The sequence below is a fragment of the Pseudorca crassidens genome, chromosome 10 (genome assembly GCF_039906515.1).
Source record: "Pseudorca crassidens isolate mPseCra1 chromosome 10, mPseCra1.hap1, whole genome shotgun sequence".
NCBI lineage: Eukaryota > Metazoa > Chordata > Mammalia > Artiodactyla > Delphinidae > Pseudorca > Pseudorca crassidens.
Window position 1 is genome coordinate 23686718 of NC_090305.1, and position 15029 is coordinate 23701746.

General features: G+C 57.7%; 4 protein-coding genes across 12 annotated transcripts; 1 reads left to right on the plus strand and 3 right to left on the minus strand.

Moving 5' to 3' along the window:
* The first annotated feature begins 232 nt into the window (after window positions 1-232).
* RNF5 (ring finger protein 5) lies at window positions 233-2636 on the plus strand. 2 transcript variants are annotated; one of them, XM_067752666.1, is made up of 6 exons: window positions 233-420; window positions 1375-1393; window positions 1490-1602; window positions 1712-1766; window positions 1843-1960; window positions 2066-2636. In XM_067752666.1, exons 1-6 carry the CDS (start codon window positions 281-283, stop codon window positions 2161-2163), a joined length of 543 nt encoding a protein of 180 aa, XP_067608767.1. In that variant the 5' UTR covers window positions 233-280; the 3' UTR covers window positions 2164-2636. The 2 variants fall into 2 exon arrangements, with proteins under 2 accessions (XP_067608767.1, XP_067608768.1); XM_067752667.1 differs by lacking the exon at window positions 1375-1393 and having other exon boundaries at window positions 281-420.
* Window positions 2637-2807: 171 nt separating this feature from the next.
* AGER (advanced glycosylation end-product specific receptor) lies at window positions 2808-6340 on the minus strand. Of its 7 annotated transcripts, none has more exons than XM_067752635.1 (11): window positions 5925-6340; window positions 5632-5738; window positions 5290-5482; window positions 5049-5113; window positions 4852-4939; window positions 4541-4756; window positions 4300-4430; window positions 3740-3881; window positions 3438-3464; window positions 3195-3321; window positions 2808-3072 (listed from the first exon to the last, which is right to left on the minus strand). In XM_067752635.1, the coding sequence occupies exons 1-11, from the start codon at window positions 5974-5976 to the stop codon at window positions 2973-2975; spliced, it is 1248 nt and encodes a 415-aa protein (XP_067608736.1). In that variant the 5' UTR covers window positions 5977-6340; the 3' UTR covers window positions 2808-2972. The 7 variants fall into 7 exon arrangements, with proteins under 7 accessions (XP_067608736.1, XP_067608735.1, XP_067608734.1 ...); XM_067752634.1 differs by having other exon boundaries at window positions 4523-4756; XM_067752633.1 differs by having other exon boundaries at window positions 4574-4756; window positions 5925-5991.
* A 136-nt stretch (window positions 6341-6476) lies between these two features.
* Window positions 6477-11691, minus strand: PBX2 (PBX homeobox 2). The gene is made up of 9 exons (XM_067752648.1): window positions 11456-11691; window positions 10384-10457; window positions 9897-10144; window positions 9607-9797; window positions 9290-9425; window positions 9017-9170; window positions 8541-8629; window positions 8332-8418; window positions 6477-8209 (listed from the first exon to the last, which is right to left on the minus strand). Exons 1-9 carry the CDS (start codon window positions 11674-11676, stop codon window positions 8117-8119), a joined length of 1293 nt encoding a protein of 430 aa, XP_067608749.1. The 5' UTR covers window positions 11677-11691; the 3' UTR covers window positions 6477-8116.
* GPSM3 (G protein signaling modulator 3) lies at window positions 10464-14776 on the minus strand. Of its 2 annotated transcripts, none has more exons than XR_010946768.1 (5): window positions 14408-14584; window positions 14093-14201; window positions 13684-13883; window positions 13106-13435; window positions 10464-11425 (listed from the first exon to the last, which is right to left on the minus strand). XR_010946768.1 is itself a non-coding variant. In XM_067752668.1 (5 exons), exons 2-5 carry the CDS (start codon window positions 14447-14449, stop codon window positions 13298-13300), a joined length of 489 nt encoding a protein of 162 aa, XP_067608769.1. In that variant the 5' UTR covers window positions 14450-14452; window positions 14687-14776; the 3' UTR covers window positions 12663-13297. The 2 variants fall into 2 exon arrangements, 1 of the variants encoding a protein (XP_067608769.1); XM_067752668.1 differs by lacking the exon at window positions 10464-11425 and adding an exon at window positions 14687-14776 and having other exon boundaries at window positions 12663-13435; window positions 14408-14452.
* Window positions 14777-15029: the final 253 nt, after the last annotated feature.

A 15029-nucleotide genomic window follows, 5' to 3' on the forward strand; every position in this document is an offset into this window, starting at 1 on the left:
TATTTACCAATCCCATGGCACTGCAAACTGACCGTGACTGTTTTAGCCAATAGTCATCGTGCAAGGGCGGGACCGCGTAAACCTCTTTCCTCCCCCGCCCTTTGGACCAGTCCTTTCTTTCGATTCTGTATGATTGGCAGGCACTGAGACCAATAGTGATTAGAAAACCTTGAAGCCTGCCAAAAGATCGTGGGCAGGAGGCGGTTTCTCGTTTGTTGCGGCGTCTGTATGTGTGTTTCGGGGGATTAAGGGGCACGCGGGGGTCAAAACAGTACCGGCCATGGCAGCAGCGGAGGAGGAGGACGGGGGCCCCGAAGGGCCAAACCGCGAGCGGGGCGGGGCGGGCGCGACCTTCGAATGTAATATATGTCTGGAGACTGCTCGGGAAGCTGTGGTCAGTGTGTGTGGCCACCTGTACTGGTGAGAATCTGAGAGGGGTGCGAAAAGGAGTGGGGCTCAAATTTATACTGGGGAGGCTGGGGCCGGGGGGGACCATACAGTCATACAAATAATCGGAGGGCACATTCTCATAGGTGAGGCTTGAGGGGGGTTCTTACGTGTTTTGGGGTATGTGTGGGCGAGAGGGTCACGTCTGTACAGAGGAGAACTGTGGAAAGGAAAGTCATAGCAACTAGGAGCCAACCTAGTTGTGTTAAGAGGTGCGTTAAGAGGAAGTGGGGCGCAGGGGGTGGGCACTGCACATCTGTGCAGGCGAGACGCGAGCCACCTTACCCCAGGGAAGGGAGGGGTCTTAGCTGTACAGGTGGGATCGGATTAGACTCAAAGGTTAGGGGAGGCACGCATCAGTTGAGTAGGGGGACATCTAGGGAAGGTGGGATCACATGCAGGTGAGATATGGCAAGGGGTGGTATGGGAAACTTGGGGACAAGGGCACTGTGGAGGGGCAGCCCCCAAAGGTTAAGGAGTTGTGGAAACAGGGACTTTGTTGGGCATAGGAGAGAGGAAAAGGAGTAGCGGGAGAAGGTGCTGGTAAAGGGGGTTTGGTCTGGGAGTGATGGGGGCAAGGGTAGGGCTGGGGCTGAAAGAGGAGACCTGGAAATGGGTGGTTGAACAGGACTGGAAATTAAGTCGAAAAGCAGAGAAGGAAGGGGTGAGGATTTGTGTGTGTGTGTGTGTGTTTGCTGGGGGAGAGAAGAGAGAAGAGGGTTGAGTATGTTGAGGATGGATGTAGCTTTAGGTGTTGGAAGATCAGAGAAGCAGCAAGGCCAAGTTGGCTAGTATGGTAGGGGTTGTGGAAAATATGAAAAGAAACAGCAGGTAACACCTGGTAAGAGGGGGAAAGATGGGACCCTGAGGTGGGGTCTGTGTCTCTCTTTTGTGTAACTGGTTTGACCTTTCTCGTTCCCCTTCCAGTTGGCCCTGTCTCCATCAGGTGCGTACGCAGAGGAGATGAAGAGGGAGATGGGGAGGTCTGAGGAGCTGGAAGACCCTTCTGTGTACTGGAAACCACTACATTTTTTTCCCCCAGTGGCTGGAGGCACGGCCAGAGCGGCAAGAGTGCCCAGTGTGTAAAGCTGGGATCAGCAGAGAAAAGGTTGTCCCCCTTTATGGGCGAGGGAGCCAGAAGCCCCGGGATCCCAGGTGAGAGAGGGGAGGTGATGCTGAGGGAAGGTGGAAGGTTCTGCTTGGGGAGTGGGGTGTGGAAGAGGAGGGACTACTTCCTGCTGATAGGCCCTCTCCTCTTCCTCAGATTGAAAACCCCACCCCGCCCCCAGGGCCAGCGACCCGCTCCAGAGAGCAGAGGGGTGAGTCTTGTCTGATTGTATTCCTTCCTTGCCAGAGACTTGCCCCGTTCCCCACTGACTTTCTTCGTCTCCCTAGGGATTCCAGCCATTTGGCGATACTGGGGGCTTTCACTTCTCATTTGGTGTTGGCGCTTTCCCCTTTGGCTTTTTCACCACCGTCTTCAATACCCATGAGCCATTCCGTCGGGGTACAGGTAAGAGCCTTCCCTCAGCTCCTACCAGCGAGCCCCCTGAATCTCCTCAGCCCCGCTTCCAGCCTAGAGTGGATGTTTCTTCCACAGCTTTCCTCTCTTCCACAGGTGTGGATCTAGGACAGGGTCACCCGGCCTCCAGCTGGCAGGACTCCCTCTTCCTGTTTCTCGCCGTCTTCTTCTTTTTCTGGCTGCTCAGTATTTGAGCTGTGTCTCCTTCCTGCCCACCTCCAGCCAGAGGAAAATCAGTATTGGGGGTCCCTGCTGACCCTTCCTTACTCCCGGACCCTCCCCTGTAAGCCCTCCATTTTTGTTGGCTAAGGGCAACCCTGGCCACTTTCCAGGAGGGTGTGGGGAGGAGTGACACCTGTGCATGGAATGGGAGAACCTTTGCTCTGAACTGCTCGCTCAGTCGCATCGTAACTCCCAGCTCTGGGAGAGGAGGACGGACTGAAGACAAGGTCTGTCTCCCCTCTCTCCTGATCCTTTGCTTTCCCCCCCATTTCTTGATTTGATGTTGAAAGGTGGGCAAGGCTCCCTCTGACTCTCCCCCATATTCCCCTTGTTGATTTAATTTAATTTTTCTCTCCCCGGTGTCAAATGTGGGTCCTGACTCGTAAGTGCTTCCTTCCCCTCACTACCTCCTTTATTACAAATTCAATAAACAAGTTGAGATGTATTCACGGGAACTCTGCCCACCTTTGTCCATCCCTCCTTCCTTCCAAGACAGGAGCATTTCTCTCCAACTTCAGTAGATGTCGGTGTGGTGTGGTGAAGTGTGGGGGTGAGACCCTCTCCTTCAGGGCTCTCAAGGGTGCAGGGGGTGAGGGCATCACACATACACAAGAGCAAATGTGTCAGGTGTTTACTCATCACTGTTTGTGAGAGGCTCTGGTTGTGGAAGAAAGTTTGGGGAGGTGGGGTAGAGATTATACAGGGGAGAACTGGTCTGGGGCCAGAAAAGAGGGTGGGAAAAAAAAAGGGAGCTGATGGATGGGGTCTGGCTGTGGGCTTCTCAAAGCCCTCCTGCACTGCTTTCTGCTGCCTCAGGCCCCTCGGGCTGATTCAGCTCCGTGCGCTCCTCCTCTTCCTCCTCCTGGTTTTCTGGGACCTTCCTGGGGAGGAGGATTGGGGAGAATTCTGCACATGGTTCCCAGCACTCCGTCATTTCTCTCCCCACACCCCTCCTTGCTGCCTGGAAGCCCTTAGTTGGAGGTGTCTGGCTTCCTCCACTCACCTCTCCTCTCCTCTGCGTTGCCGCCTTTGCCACATGATGACCCCAATGAGCAGGGCGGCTGTCCCCAGGCCTCCCAGGATCCCCAGGGCCAGGGCTAGAGTTCCCAGCTCCGGCCCTTCCACAGAGCCTGTAGGGAGACGGGGAGAACTGAGGGCACAGCCCTCACAGTTCCTTTCTTGTTGCCCATCCCCTCAGTCATGCTGAGGTCTGTCTGCTTCTCTCTGACTTTATCCAACCCCTCACCTGCGGTTGGCCCCTCCTCGCCTGTTTCTGGAAAACAAAGTCAGAAGGGAAGGCTTCAGTTTGGGAGAAGGCTAGTGGGAGCCCCGGCGGAGCCTTTCCCTTTCTTCAGTTTAGAGGGGAGAGGGGACAGGCTGGGCTCTTCTCTTGGGTTGTGTGGGGCAGAGAAGGCCTGGGTGTGGCTGCACTGAGGGAAGCATGGGGTGGCTCTCGGGGACAGTGTTAGCATAGGGTAGGGAATTGGAACCTGCACTGTCCCTCAGCCGCCCCCAGGGTCCCTGGGATTTGGAGAGAGGTCTCCTCACCGATGATGCTGACGCTGACAGCATGGCTCTCCTGGGGCCCATGGCTGGGATGGGTGGCCACACAACTGTAGGTTCCCTGGTCCTCAGGCCCTACCTCAGGGAGGAGCAGCACGGAGCTGGTGGGAAGGGGCAGGGGCATGCCCTGGTGGGGAAAAGGGGACAGGAGACTTTTTTTTTTTTTTTTTTTTTTTTTTTGCGGTACGCGGGCCTCTCACCGCTGCGGCCTCTCCTGTTGCGGAGCACAGGCTCCGGACGCGCAGGCTCAGCGGCCATGGCTCATGGGCCCAGCCGCTCCGCGGCACGTGGGATCTTCCCGGACTGGGGCACGAACCCGTGTCCCCTGCATCGGCAGGCGGACTCTCAACCACTGCGCCACCAGGGAAGCCCCGACAGGAGACTCTTAAAACCCCTGCCAACACATCCCATACTGCTGTCTTTGCCTCCACATTATCAGACACCCTTGTACCTCCTCGCCTGCCTCGCTCTCCATGAAGCCCCTGCCCTCCTAGTTGCCAATGACGTATCTCGCTACCTGCCAGCCCCCTCTCCAGGTCACTCACATCCTTGATCCAGTGGATTTGAGGAGGGGGCTGGGCAGGGGCTTCACAGGTCAAGGTCACGGTACCACCAGGAGCTACTGCTCCACCTTCTGGCTCCACCACCAACAGGACTTCCTCCAGTGGCACAGGCTCTGGGGGTGGGGAGGGACATGAGGTTGAGAGTTACACCTGTCTGTGGTCCCAGTGGCCATGGGCTTAACCCTCTCCTTCCTGAGGGTCATACCTTCCGACAGGTGCTCACCCAAGTTGGGGCCCTCCCCAGTTCTGTGCTCACCCCAGACCCTGAGCTGGATGGGGGCCGTGTGCAGGGCTCGGCGCCGGGGAAGGCCAGGGCTGAAGCTACAGGAGAAGGTGGGGTGGGGAGCTCCTCCCCGGGCTGGGGTCACCATCAGCTCCGAACGGAGTGTGAAAAGCCCTGTCTCAGGGTGTCTCTTGGTCTCTTCCTTCACAGACACTCCTATGGTGAGGGGAGGACAAGGCAAGACATTCCAGGGTGGGTATGGGAGAGCAATCAGAAAGAAGGCAGCTAGGAGGGGAGACGCTGGGACTCACCTTTGCCATCAGGTATCAGGGTTTTCCCATCCAAGTGCCAGCTAAGAGTCCCTTCAGGGTAGCCCCCCTTGGACACACATGTTCCCACCTGGGGAAAAAGTGACCTCATCGTCTTTGAAAATAAGAGAATGCACACACACAGCTACACTCCCCTCCCATTCTCAGGACCCCTTTCCACATCTCGCCTTTTCTTCTACCTTATCGGGGACACCAGCCATGAGTTCAGAGGCAGGATCAACAATTTCTGGCTTCCCAGGAATCTCTGAAGGAGGGAAAATTCCAATCAGAGGCTGCAGCTTTGAAGATACACCCCAGCTGTGGGAATGGGGGCAGCTGAAGTCAAGTTCTCACATGCCAGGGCCCGGGAGTCAAGGGCTGGGGTAGAAGGCTTTTCCTTAGATGAGAGGTGGGCTGTGAACAAGGCCCTGGAACCCTTACGATAGACTCGGACTCGGTAGTTGGACTTGGTCTCCTTTCCATTCCGGCTCATTGCCCGGCACCGGAAACTCCCCTCATCCTGGATCCCAACAGCCGGCAGGAGGAGGGAGCCGTTGGGGAGGACACGAGCCACGCTATCCCAGGGGCCTCCCTGGGGAGATAGGACCTTCCAAGCTTCTGTCCGGCCTGTGTTCTGGGGACAGAGGAGAGGGGCCTCAACAGTGCAAGCCGTTTGGGAAAGGGCTCATGAGGTAGGGAGGTAGGGAGGTAGGGAGGTGGGGAGGAGGAGATGCGAATCGTCATTGGTCTCTCCGGAAGTGGGGAGACAGGAGCCCCACTTACCAGTTTCCATTCCAGCTGCTGGGGTGGTTTCTTGGGGGCCCCCTTACAGTTCAGCACCAGTGGCTTCCCGATCCTGGCTGTGATGTTTTGATCCCCTACTACTGCCCCTGGGAGACAGCACCACAATGGAAGGGCAGGAAGGGAGATGGGAGCTAATAAAACTATAACAGGGTGGATGAAGGAGATTGAAAAGCAGTACCCAGGTTCCTGGAAAGCTGTGGGGAGTTTCGGGGACAGGGGCAGAGTGCTTTCTGCGGGGAGGATTGGTGTGGGGGTGGGGGGGCAGGGCTCACCCCACAGACTGAGGACCAGCACCCAGGCTCCAGCTGCTGCCCCTGCTGCCATCCTGCTTCCTTCCCAGGCTCCTGGCTCTGTCTGCCCCTTGCTGCTGTGGCCACCACCCTAGGTGGGGCTTGTACCCTCTCCCCTGCCCCCATCTCCCCCGTCTTGTCCCGTCACAGGGAATGCTAGGAATTCATGCCTCTCTCAGACAAGAGTCCTTCAGGTACTGGGAGAAACAGCTGTCACCCCACCCCTGGGCACTACCAGCCTCTGGGTACAGCCACATCCATGGGGGTGGGGAGTGCATCTCCTAGGGTCTCTTCATCCCCTCAGGACCCCCAACCTATTGCACCAGACCACCCAGGGCTACTGGACGACTAGGCAAGGTTGCTAGGCAACAGGGTTCAGGTCTGGCTGTTTCCCATGGAGAGGAGGCAGGGGTGAAACCTGGGGCCTGGGTGGTGAGGTCAAGGCCGGGGAACTCAGGGGAAAATCCTGTTTGGGGCTTTATGAGAGAAAAAAAGTTCTCATGTTTTTGAAAAGAATTCTCAACTAAACCCAGGGAAAAAAGAAACTTCTTTATTTAAAACTGCGTTTTTTGTTTTTTTTTCTGTGAAACTACAAGTTTACAAGTGAGGAGAGAACTGCCCCAGGCCCACGCCTCCCACCCCCACCCATCACACTCCCGACCTGCCTCCCAGTCCTGCCTAGATCTTTGACGGGAGGGGTTCCCTACTGACAGTCTTGTGAAATCCTGAGGATATCTGAGGGGTTCAGATAGTAGGGTTCAGGGCCGAGGGTGGGACAGTGGTCATTTTACATTCCCTCATACCTGGCTTTTTGCAGCCTCCCTCCTCTCTCTCCCCACCCTCTCGATTTTGGACTGAGAAAAAAAAAAAAAAGATACCTCGTTTCTGGGGAAACTGAGGGAGATACATACACAAACACCCCAACCCATATTTAACATATTTGGCAATAACCCCCCTCCCCATTCTTCCCCCTCCAATCTGCAAATAGTGGTTTAAAAGAAAGATTTTAGATGTGTCACTCACAGGGGAAGGTGACATTTGCTCAAAATTACCGAGTCTAGCCCTGCCCAAGGGTGGTGGGGAACAGGCTGGCAGAGCAAGCCCTGACTGCTTCCACAGCAAATGCAGCAGAAAGCTGCCTGCACGAGCAAAGAACACCTCGGTGGCCCTGGAAGCAAAGGAGAACACCTAAGTGATTTCAGGGGGCAGGCTTGGTGCCCTGCTAAACGTACTTCCTGATGAACAGGAGTGGAGGCAGGCAGGCCTCTTCACCAGTTCTATTTGTTCCCCTTTTTCTTATCATGACCCCTTTGGCTATCACCCCTAATGTGGGAAAGCAAGAAATGAAAAAAAAAAATCAGCATATTTATAAAAACATCTACTTCCCCAAACTAAATTAAAAATTAAGAACCACCACCACCACCAAAAATCCCCGAAATAAAAATTAAAAAAAATACAGATGGATCCCAGGGTTAATTTTTCTTTCCTTTAAAAAAAAGTTCAACCCCAAAGCCCAGTCAACAATTCCCTAAAGTAGCAGAAACTCCCTCCGAGGTAGATATCTGAGTCAGACACTCCCGTCCACCGAGCGATTCTATTGGTTTAAGATGAGCTGCGTATGAGGTAATAAAGCCGTCTGGGGGGGCAGGGGGGTGGGGAGGCATAGGGGGCGTGGCCCATGTCCTCTGTCCAGAAGTCATGTCCCCATTTTTGGCATCTCTGGCTGGGCAGGGCTGGCATCTCCACAGATCCCAAAGCAGCTAAGTGGGGTGAGGGGAGGAGAGTGGGGGAGCCCAGAGAGAGAGAGAGAGAGAGAGAGAGAGAGAGAGAGAGAATAGTTGTATGTGCGTGTATGAGAGAGGAGGAGAGAAAAACTCTGAAAAATAGGATTCTGGGTGCGTGTGTTTCTATGTGAGAGAAAAAGGGGGAGAAAAAAAGAATGAAAAAGGGAAAAAAGGGGGAGACAGACCCCACTCTCCCCTTAAGAGGCCCCATCTTCCCTGCCATGTAGTCAGCACCCCCAGCACTGAGAGTCTGGCCAGGGAGGGGATGACCCCCGTTTGCCCTTCTCTATCTTGTGCTTCTCCTTTGTCTGGGTTTTGTCCTCTGGATGCCTGCGTCCTCTTCAAGAGGTGCCTTGTGAGCCCCTACCCCTGTGGCCCTGAGGGGCGAGATCAGTTGGAAGTGTCAGAATGAACGCTCCCTGGTCCCTCTGTCGGGGATGTCACTGAGGACGGGGTCACAGCCTCCTGCCAGCCACCGTTTGCCTGGAAAAAGAGGCAGACAGTTGGGGTAAGGCTTTAGGAAACCCAGCACAGGGGACAGCGCTGCCAGGGAAAAGGCCCTCCCATCCTGGTGAGAGGTGGAGAGAGGGGCTTCAGGTACTCACCCTCATTTCCCGAGGGCTATACATCTGGCCTCCCCCGAGGTTATCCCCGTAGCCCCCTGGCCCCATCGAGTGTCGGAGTGATTCCACCTGCAGGCAACAAAGGAGGATAGGACACAGTGAGAAGCCTCAAAGGAAAAGAAGTCTCATATCCTAAAGTAGGGAAACTGAGTTTGGGAAAGCCCTACTCAAGGCGAGATGGACCACCTGACCTGGGAGGCAGAGTAGGAATCTCCGTTGAGCCCGGGCATCCCCAGAAACATGTCACCGGATCCTGAGAGATTGAAAGAGCCGCCAGAGCCTTGGGGGAGCAGAGGGGGAATGAGGGAAGAGTGTAACAGAGCCTGTGATGGCAGACGGGAGGCTCATCACAGCTCTCAGTTTTCAAAAAGCCCCCTGAACTAGCTCTCTGGGGGTTGGGCCACCGTACGCAAATTCTCTACCAAACAACACTGCAACACTCAGAAGGAGCAGGCTGTTCCTAAGCCTCCCCTGGCCACTTGCTGGAGGAAAGGCAGAAGTAGCTTCACTAGAGTGGCCTCTGCCCCCTGATATCCCCACCCCATCTCAGCTTGGTCCCTCTCACCCCAGAAGGCCCCCTCTCTGCTATGATCCTGCCTAGATAGGAAGTTGGAACAAAAGCAGGAAGCGCGCAGCAACAGCCAGCCAGGGTGGCAGCGGGATCCACCTGCGGAGGAAGGGGGCGTCGGGGAGCTGGTGCGGCTGTGGCCTCCCTGGGTGACTGACACAGCGGTCTTGACGGCATAGATGTTTGCCTCCTCTTGGAACTTTCCAATATTTTTCTTATAGCGAATCCGCTTGTTGCCAAACCAGTTGGAGACCTGTGGGGTGTGGGGCAGAAAGGAGGGTCAGGTGGGAACCTGTCCCTCTGTAAACACCTTAGTCAACAGGATTGGAGAGCGCTGTGCCCCCAAAGCCCCTCCCCACGCCTCCCCAGTACCTGAGAGACGGTGATCCCGCACTTCTTGGCGAGCTCCTCCTTTGCCTCCTCACTAGGGTATGGGTTACTCAGGTGGGAGTAGAAATACTCATTCAGGACCTCAGTGGCCTGTTTGCTGAAGTTACGGCGTTTCCGTCTACAGGGGAGAGGGGGTGGTGAGGAGGATGCTGGTGTCCCGGCAGGGCCACCACGTTGATCAACTCCAGAGAGCACCACTGTCATGGGGTATACGGTGCTGTGTTGCACAACCTGGCGGCCCAGAGGCTTGGAGAAGGACGTGCAGGGGATGGGGGCTGGCCTGGGGCCCCGGGCCGCACCTGGCGTCCAGGAAGCGGGAGCGCAGGATCATGACGGCCTCGCAGGTGCTCTGCTTCAGCTGCATCTGGATGGCGCTGAACTTCCGGTGAATGATGCCCACCATGCGCTCCATCTCCTTGGGCGCCACGGGCCGCGTGCGGCTCTGCTCCCTCAGCAGGTTCATGACGTGGGTCGTGAACTCGTTACACGCCTGCAGTGGGGGCCCGTGCCCTGGTGAGGAGGAGCCCCTTGGCCTTGGGATTCCCCCTAAGGGCCTCTCCCTCCACCCACTCCAGCTTCCTCTCCTCACCTGCTCATACTTCTCCAGCTCCGAGTGGTAAATGTGGCGGATCTGGGCAAGTTTGCTGCGATAGTCCGAGTGTTCGATGGAGTTGTCAGGGGACACGCCGCCTCCGGAGGCTGCGGCGGCCGCAGCTGCTGCGGCTGAGCCACCCCCTTTCTCAGGCCCTGCCACACCCTCTGCCAGAAGCATGTTGTCCAAGCGCATCAGCTGTGGGTCCACAGGCTCCTCCTCTTGGGAGCTTCGAATGCTGAGGCCTAGCATGCAGGCGGGTGGACTTAGGGACCCAGGGACCCCACAACCAGCTCTCAGCCCTCCTGGTGCCTCCTGGAGACCCAAGCCTCCAGGCCTGGGTTCCCTCCCAGGCGCCCCCTTAGCAATCTTCCTGACCCACACTTTCCTCAGGGCCCCAAGTTGTCAAACTCGTAGCCCCAGTTCTATAGTGAACAGGGTTCTGTCCCCAGAGTTGAGGAATCAGAAGGGGTGACCCACGTACCAGTTTTCTCCTTGATTTCACACAGGACGCTAAAGAGAGCAGGCTTCATTCGGTGGCAGTTTAGGGCGTGTTTCCTTGGGAGCAATGGGAGAGAAAAGTTGAGAGGCTACAGAAATGGGGGAGTGGGAAAGACAACCACAAAGCGACACACCCATGAGGCTAAGAGAGGGGAGCCTGGGAATAAGGGAGGTGGTGGTAAATCTGTGGTGGGAGAAAGCAGGGTTGGAGGCCGAATGGAGCTGGGAGGTTCTTGGGAAGAGCTCAGCTCCCAGTGTGGAGACGTGGGGAAGCTGCTTGGCTTTGGCCGGACAGAGGGAAGGTGCAGCAGGCTAAAGGCACCGTGGCCAGGTGGAGGTTGTGGGAGATGGTCTAGAAGCGTACAGAGGGGATTTGGGGAATGGCTGCAGAAATGAGAGATTGGGTAAATTTCAGCGGAGACGGGAGGCTGGGGAGAAGAGTCAGAGTTTGAGGTGCCAGAGGGGGCTAGGGGTGCTGAGCTAAAGTGGGTAGCTCAGTACAGAGGTGTGTGAAGGGTCCTGGGACCGAGCAGGCTGGGGGCTCTGATGCTCCTAGTGTCAGCTGAGCAGGGGCAAAGGGTGAGTGAGGGCCCTTGGAGGCTGGGCCATGCATGGAGAGAAAGGGTCACAGCCCTGGAAAGGGATGTGGAGGCCCCTAGGATGAGGGTGGGCTGGAGAGTTAGGGGAGAAGACAGCATAGCTGTTTCTTAGTGTGGGAGCCAGAAGAGGGCTCTGGAGATGGAAAGATGTTCCAGGGGAGTGAGTGAGTGAGTGTGTGTGTGTGTGTGTGTGTGTGTAGGCGGGGGTCAGTGACAGACCGGGGTGGGGTGGGAGTGAGACCATCTAGCGTTCCCCTTTTTGAAGGTTTCAGGGACTGGGGGTGAAGGAAGGTTTAAGAGGGATCACTTATCTTGGGGCTCCCGGGAGTAAGGAGAGGAGAGAAGAGCTGTAGTATCCTGGGGAGGGTCCTGGAGTTGGGGGGCTCCCAGAAGATTCAGAGCTTGTGAATGGGGCTTCTGCTGGGTCTGTGTGGGGACCGGGTTGGGGGCACTCACTTGGCCTGGGCCTCGTCCAGGCTCTGGTCGGTGATGGTCATTATCTGCTGCAGAATGTCCCCGATGTCTTGCTTCCCTCGGCCTCCCGGGACCCCCCCGCTACTCCCACCGGGGTCTCCACCACCGGGAGGTTCGCCAGGGGCCCCAGGCTCCCCACCCACCAATCCAAGGCCCCCCCGGCCCCCGCCTGGAGGGGGCGGCCCCAGCAGCCGCTCGTCCATAGTTGGGGGGGGGGCCTGAGGCCCCCTCCCTGCTCCGCCCCTCCCCCCCGCGCCTGGTTACTTCCCCCCCAAACTCGCTGGGGCCGCTGCTCCCTCCGCCCCAACCCCCGCCCGTCTCCCCCCCTTCCCGGCTCTCCCGGGGGTTCACCCCGGCCCTGAAGGGAGACCTGGGGTACCGTCTGGGCCCCCCACGGGAGACCCCGGCCCCCGGCGGCGGAGAAAATGGAGCCGGAGAGGGAGAGAGAGAGAGAGAGAGAGAGAGAGAGAGAGAGAGAGAGAGGGAGAGGGAGAGGGAGAGAGAGAGAGAGAGAGAGAGAGAGAGAGAGAGAGAGGGAGAGAGAGAGGGAGAGAGAGAGAGAGAGAGGGGGAGAGAGAGAGAGAGAGAGAGGAGGCCCAAGCGGGGGTGTGTGTGAGAGAGAGGGAGGAGGGAGGAGAGAAGAGGGGGGGAGCGAGGGAGGGAGGCTGGGGGAGGGGAGCCGGGGAGGAAGAGGAGGGGAGAAGAGAGGAGGAACAGGGAGGAGCTGGGGGCGGAGAGAGACACACAGAAACGTAGGAACGGAGACGAGTGGAGGAGGGGAGAGGGGACGAGGGGAGGAGACTAGCCCGTGGGGAAAATAAGGGAAGGTCCCAGGGGCTGGACTTCTGTGGCCTTGAAGAGGGGGCGTGTTGGAGGCTGGGGGGCCTTGCACCTGGGTTCTGAATCCGGGATCTAACTGATGAGGACTCTGGCCGCTGGAATGCCTGGGTTCACAGACAGCTTAGTTCATATTTCGTATCCTAATGACTCCCCTCCCTGTTCTACTTAATTAAAACCAGGAGAGGGGGGCTGGGGGGATAATTAGGGAGGTCTCCAGCCGCTGCTTAATGAGCCAGTAATTAACCAGCCAGGGAGGGAAGCTGGCCTCTGGCCAGACTGGGGAGAGTGGTGGCCTCCGGCCTCACCCTCCTACCCTCCACCCCGCCACCCGAAACACCAGTCTTCAGTCCAGAGGGGAATTACATTTATTCATATAACCAAACATCAGACAGCTTAGAACAGCAGTGGGAAGGGAGGGTGGGCAGGGCTAAATGTCCATTCACAGCCTGTAGGCCCCTCAGTCCAGGGGCTGGGTGTGCTGGTGATGGAGGTGGGAGAACAGTCTTTATGTCTTTGCTGTGCCCTCTCTTCCTTTCTTCTTACTGAGAAGGAGGGTGGAACTGTCTCTCAGGTGAAAACCTTGGGAGATTTGCCTTTCCTCTGGGAAATGAGCACCTCAGATCCTGCCTGGTGGCTTGACTACGGGGGGTGTCCCCACAGTTCAGGACCAAGACTCCCAGCCACTCCCTGAGATCAGAGGAGAGGGTGAGGTGTCCCACTGTGGCTGGGATCCTCTCATGGCCTCAAGCTCCTACATACTTGGTCATGGAGGGAGTTCAATGTCCATCCTACCTTGACTATTCCCAGGGTTTGAGGATTTCACCCGCTCCAGTTCCCAGGAAAGGTGGATGAGGGCGATGAATACTGAGATTTCTGCTGGGTCTTCCAGTCTCTGGTGCCCCTGCCTGGCAGGGTTGAGGGCATGCAGTGGGCTGCCCAGCTTTTGAGCCTCAGGAGTGCAGAGGGGCTGGTGGGGCTCAAGTCTCAGCAGGTGTGTGGGGGGGGCTGGGACCTTTGCTCCTCCATTCGACCCCCACCCTGAACTCTCAGCAGCAACTCCAGGAGCTCCTGTCCCCCTGGGGGTAAGGGAGGCTCTGACCGCTGGGCTTCCATCCGCTGGCTCTGGAGGAGTGGAGGGAGGGGAGGTTGTTGGTGAGGTTCTAAGAGGAGCAGGGCTTGAAAGGAGCCAGAGCTGGTGTGAGGGGCTGGTGTGAGGACACCTGTGATGGGGGTAGGGGGAGTAGGACCTGGCGGGGCAGGGGGGCAGATGCCTGAGGAGAAGGAGGGGTAGGACCCCCAAAGAGTACAAGGGCCAAGAGACCAAGAAGCCTGGGTCTTGCCTCCTGGTGGAGAGGGGATGGGTGTCTCACCTGGTGACTGAGGATGGTGCTGTAGAGCTGTTCTCTGTCCTCAAGAGGCCGGGGCGGGGCTTGGCCTAGGCTTGGACGGTTCTGGGGGGGATGGAAGGTGGCCCTCTGCTCTTCTAGGCGGCGGGACTGGGCCTCAGCCACCAGGTCCAGAAGGAGCTCAGTCTGCAGGGAGAGCAGGGAGGCCGAGCGGGGCCCCAGGGCTGGGGAGAGGAGGGGGAGGGCTCAGACACCCAGAGAATTGGCAGACAGCAGTGGTGGGTGTGTGTGTATGGGGGGTCAGAGCTAAGGGGGTATGATGGGGAGTCCGGAGGAGGTGGGGAGAGAGCCCATGATGGATTGGGCCTTGGTCATGGGATCAGGAAGGATGTGGGCACCAGAGTCAGGGAGCTCCTTGGGTGGGTGGGGGTACCTGTGTGGCGGGACCCTGGAGGAGGAGGGGACGGAGGAGCAGATCGCCAAGGCCGATTGCTGGTGTTCACAGTGGGCCAGCCATGCTCATCCTGATGGGGGCCCTGATGCTGAGAGACATCCGTTCCAGTCAAGTGGGGGTGGGGTGGGCAGAGGGCTAGGCCAGCAGCCCATTTCCTCTCTCTGCGTCTCTGTTCCTGCCTCTGTGCCCAAGCCTGTCCAAGTCCCTTGAGTCCACCATTACTCAGTCTCTGCCTCAGGTCCTCTCACCTCCCTCTCTCCCAATGCCAGCCTCCCCAACCCGGTGCCAGCTCACCTGCTCGCCATCCTCTTCTTCCTGGGGTCTCTCAGCCTCCATCCCCTGGAGGGGAGAAACCGATAAGGGAGGGGTAGCTGGGATTTGGGAGGAGGGCCGGAACCCTGAGTTCCTGAGGGGAGTAGGGGCTGAAAGGGGTGGGGGTGAGCCGGGGGCTGGATGCCTGGGTACTGAGCAGGAAGCTGGGTTCCTGGTCAGCACCCCCCCGGGCCCCGCCCATCCCTGTCAACTTCCTCCAGTTCTCTTTTCCCACCCAACGGCTTGTTTGACCTCTCTCACCCCGGGGGAGCACAGAGACTGGAAAAACTCCTCCAGCTGCAGTAGGGATGGGGGTTCAGAGGGGGAAGGACTTTTGGCTTTCTCATCTCCAGAGCCTCAGGAACCCCCTAACCTCCTGCTCTGTTCCCTCCACCCCCCTCCTCCCCTTCAGTTCTGTCAACACAGGAACTAGCTACAGAGGAAGTGGTTTCACTCCTCAGAATCCCCCCACCCCCCCCACTCCTTACCCCAGGTACCTTCCCTAAGAAGGACCTGCCCCCTGCTTCCCAGCTTCCCTCAGACTTATTGGGTCGGGGAGGGGCATGTTTCCAGTGGGAAGCAGAGGACTCAGATCCAAGGATGT

What these genes read in the sequence shown, in the direction of transcription:
- RNF5 (XM_067752666.1), top strand. Translation starts at nt 281, where the DNA reads ATGGCAGCAGCGGAGGAGGAGGACGGGGGCCCCGAAGGGCCAAACCGC. An exon ending in CAGAAGCCCCGGGATCCCAG is followed by an intron (nt 1,603 to 1,711) that starts GTGAGAGAGGGG and finishes CCTCTTCCTCAG; the next exon opens with ATTGAAAACCCCACCCCGCC. An exon ending in GCCATTCCGTCGGGGTACAG is followed by an intron (nt 1,961 to 2,065) that starts GTAAGAGCCTTC and finishes TCTCTTCCACAG; the next exon opens with GTGTGGATCTAGGACAGGGT.
- GPSM3 (XM_067752668.1), bottom strand. Translation starts at nt 14,449, where the DNA reads ATGGAGGCTGAGAGACCCCAGGAAGAAGAGGATGGCGAGCAG. An exon ending in TCCAGGGTCCCGCCACACAG is followed by an intron (nt 13,884 to 14,092) that starts GTACCCCCACCC and finishes TCCTCTCCCCAG; the next exon opens with CCCTGGGGCCCCGCTCGGCC. An exon ending in GCACCATCCTCAGTCACCAG is followed by an intron (nt 13,436 to 13,683) that starts GTGAGACACCCA and finishes CCACTCCTCCAG; the next exon opens with AGCCAGCGGATGGAAGCCCA.
- PBX2 (XM_067752648.1), bottom strand. Translation starts at nt 11,676, where the DNA reads ATGGACGAGCGGCTGCTGGGGCCGCCCCCTCCAGGCGGGGGCCGGGGG. An exon ending in GACGCCCCCTTCCTCCGCAG is followed by an intron (nt 8,630 to 9,016) that starts GTGGATCCCGCT and finishes TGCTCCCCCAAG; the next exon opens with GCTCTGGCGGCTCTTTCAAT. An exon ending in ATAGCCCTCGGGAAATGAGG is followed by an intron (nt 8,210 to 8,331) that starts GTGAGTACCTGA and finishes CTCTTTTTCCAG; the next exon opens with GCAAACGGTGGCTGGCAGGA.
- AGER (XM_067752632.1), bottom strand. Translation starts at nt 5,976, where the DNA reads ATGGCAGCAGGGGCAGCAGCTGGAGCCTGGGTGCTGGTCCTCAGTCTG. An exon ending in TGTCAGCGTCAGCATCATCG is followed by an intron (nt 3,465 to 3,739) that starts GTGAGGAGACCT and finishes TTTGTTTTCCAG; the next exon opens with AAACAGGCGAGGAGGGGCCA. An exon ending in CAACGCAGAGGAGAGGAGAG is followed by an intron (nt 3,073 to 3,194) that starts GTGAGTGGAGGA and finishes CCTCCTCCCCAG; the next exon opens with GAAGGTCCCAGAAAACCAGG.